We start from the raw sequence: 3,204 nt of genomic DNA, 5'->3' as shown, positions 1-3,204 counted from the left end.
AGAATAATGCCCTTAGGCCCTCTCTAGTAGCACGCCACACAGTCACAGACCCAGAGTCACTGCTGCTGCATCCGCTCTTGATTCTGCACTCTCTGGGGATTCTGCACCCTGCACTCTGCACTCTGCGCTCTGCAGAGCGCACACTGCAGAACAACTAACAAGTACTATTTTATCGACTCCAGACACAATTCACGACTTTGACGAATCTGAATAAATACATGACGCGTAAATGTGTAATAGCCTGTAATAGGCATTACTACATATTTACCAAAGAAAAAAATTTAAGACACCTATATTATATATAAAATGCCCAGTGGCCTGTGGCCCTGTGCCCTATGGATATGGGCTTATCGGGCCTATGCCTTATGGCCAGTCTGCAGACGTCAAGTCTATCAATGAGGATTGAGGACACCCACGAGAGTCCACGACCCAAATAAATAAGCAATTTTTAAAAAATACCGTGACATACAGATGACGTTTCAATTCACATTGTATACAATTAAAAACTTTCAAGGAGCAGTGGCTTTTTTTGCATTTCCACAAATCAATTTCATAAAATATTAAATACCTGTTGTATGCGTGAAATTTATAGCCACAATCGTGCTGAATCACTGCACCTCATATCATCTATTTGTATGCTTACTTTAATACTAGAAGCCTTGCTTTTAGACATTCGGGTTATACCTATGGCGACATCTTCAGGTGGGTTGAGCTCATAATTTGCAGTGTACATTAGCTTCACTTGCAACCGCATGCGACTCGCTCGCTACAATAAGAATCATACTGTCAGGGGTGAGAAATCACCACCGCCTCTCGAAGCTATCGAGCTCTTGTTTAGATTGTAAGCATCTAATGACGGCTGCACGTGGCGGTATTTCAGAACTATACGGTCACCCCGGAGTGAGAAGGATCGGACACGGGCAAGGACTCACTACCTCCTCGGTGGCACAAGATTCGCCTATTGACGAACAACGACAGAGAAAGAATGTCGCAAATGTATCTTCCAAGTTTATCGGTACTGGGTTCATCACAATCAGCAGCGGTTATGTTGAGGGTGGCCAAATGACAGTGAAAGATGGAGTGTCGACTTCGAATGCTATCGGCGTCCAAAACCCGTCTGAGAGGGTAAGTCATCATTCTTTGCAAGGTGTTGTGGATATCATTTTAGAACCCCCTAAAAATGTTATCGTTGACCACATAGCCAATAGTGCCTCGATCGATCCATGCGACAGTGAAACTGAGAGACGGATATCAATGGACTCTGCTGATCGCGAAAAGATCGCTGATGCAGATTTCCAAAGATTTAATGAGAACAGTCCTACCGATGAAGTGGTCACCTGTATCGACAAATATGACGCCGATTTCAATACTAGCTTTCGATTTACTACATCGCGACCTGCGACAGGTGGTGGTGTATGCAAAATGATCTGCGAGCTCACGATTATGCTTGAATTGTGTAAAAGTCTAGGTACTCGGCCATCTAAGGTAAACATGATAAAGGCTGAAGCGATCAGCAAATCCGGAAATCGATTTTTCCTTGAATCTAATGCCAAGCAGCAACGGCGAGCGTTTAGATATCATACGTATCTGACTAAGTTCTGTCCGCCACTAGAAGAAACTCGTTATCAGCGCTTGCGCACTCTCTATACGAATTGGTGGGGATGTGCATATCGAACTTCAAATCTGAATGTCCTAAAGGACATCATTTCAGATATCCGCCAATTCGTTGGACCCGTTATTTTCCCACTAGCCCTGGGATTATATGGCCTTCAGGCTCCTAATGAATTGAGTGTCGGTCGCAGGTCATCCGATGGAACCGCGCCCCTCTCCACGGCTGTCGCAAGAAGGAATAAATCGCTGCCTGTGGGTGTACCCTCATCGCAAGGTATAACACGATTTTTACGGTCGGTAACACGCAGCTGCAGTCTTGGCTCATCGTCTGGCGCCGTTAATATTCTTGCTGAACACATGGAAAACGCATCGGATTCTCATAGTCCATTTAGTTCGGCACCCCCCCGGTCGGGGTACGTGTATTTGCAAGCGAATGGCACACCCTTAGGCATAGCAAGATTGAACACTTTACCAACAAGTGAGTGTAGGAGACCCGCAAAGCAACGATGCAAAAGTATGTGCAGCAGTATGAGCCCTCCTGAGCAGAACAATCGGTTCGATAGACAGCATGCATCAGTGCGTATCGAACGTTGCACCAAGGAACCAAGGACGTCTTTCGGCAGCGATGTCCATGACGAGCACGCACATATTTTTCCCATGTCGTTGCACAACATGGATGACGAGGATATAGCGGATGCTCGTGCCGAGACTATATTAATGCACTCGTTTTCACAATCTGAATTGTTACAGCCTGCGCCTGAGGAAGTCTCTAGATCCAATAGAAATATCGGAAAGCAACCGAAGCGGTGGGCGCCTCGCATGAAGAAAGCTGTCAAAGGGTTGTCAGACTTGTCAGCGTATAGCGTTGATATGTTCAAGCGGACAAAGAAGTTTGACATTTATTCTCCTAGTGCCGTACATTCAGCCAATAATGTGACAGGCATTACATTAGAGCGATAGCTAAGGCCCGCCCCCATCACTAAATTTACGATTGTGATGGATTTGTGGGCCAATATCCCATTCATTTTTTTATCGGCCAACTCGACAAAGGAGCAATACGAGAGCCGAGCTCCGTGTTCTATACATAATATATTAAAATGCTGCTGTCTAAATGAGACAAGTTGCCTGTAATGGTGTTAAAGTTATTACCGATATCAAAAATATTAAATGATCTGTTTATACCATTGAAATTCCTCCTAATGTTTACTTGTACATAGCCTTCTAAATTGAACAACCTGTAGATGGCTAGCATAGATTCTATCCTGTGCATACTGCTCAATGCCGCATCCACATTTCATTGCTAGGTAAATGTGCAAGGAAAATCCAAACTGCAGAATTACCTACAAAAATCCTTGATATCGTACCCTAAAGGCCCTAACGACTAATCGATATAAATAAACTTGAACATACACGTGGCCAGAAAGCGAAGGTTCTGTGCAGACTTACTTACCACTACCTCAACCGGTAATCATAGGATTCACATGAAGATGCGGACACAAATACATACATTTCCAAGTTTACTCGCAAGCATACGTAGATCCGTGTTTACATGTGTTTGTTAGTTGAATTAAACGTACACAAACAATGAAAGTG

The 3,204-nt window shown here is 44.2% G+C and overlaps 1 protein-coding gene across 1 annotated transcript; it reads left to right on the top strand.

Moving 5' to 3' along the window:
- Positions 1-605: 605 nt before the first annotated feature.
- SARC_00869 (hypothetical protein) lies at positions 606-2,798 on the top strand. The gene has a single exon (XM_014305403.1). It carries the CDS (start codon positions 853-855, stop codon positions 2,569-2,571), a length of 1,719 nt encoding a protein of 572 aa, XP_014160878.1. The 5' UTR covers positions 606-852; the 3' UTR covers positions 2,572-2,798.
- Positions 2,799-3,204: the final 406 nt, after the last annotated feature.

Source organism: Sphaeroforma arctica (assembly GCF_001186125.1).
Source record: "Sphaeroforma arctica JP610 unplaced genomic scaffold supercont1.31, whole genome shotgun sequence".
NCBI lineage: Eukaryota > Ichthyosporea > Ichthyophonida > Sphaeroforma > Sphaeroforma arctica.
This window is presented reverse-complemented; position numbering and strand designations above follow the sequence as displayed.

What these genes read in the sequence shown, in the direction of transcription:
- SARC_00869 (XM_014305403.1), top strand. Translation starts at nt 853, where the DNA reads ATGACGGCTGCACGTGGCGGTATTTCAGAACTATACGGTCACCCCGGA.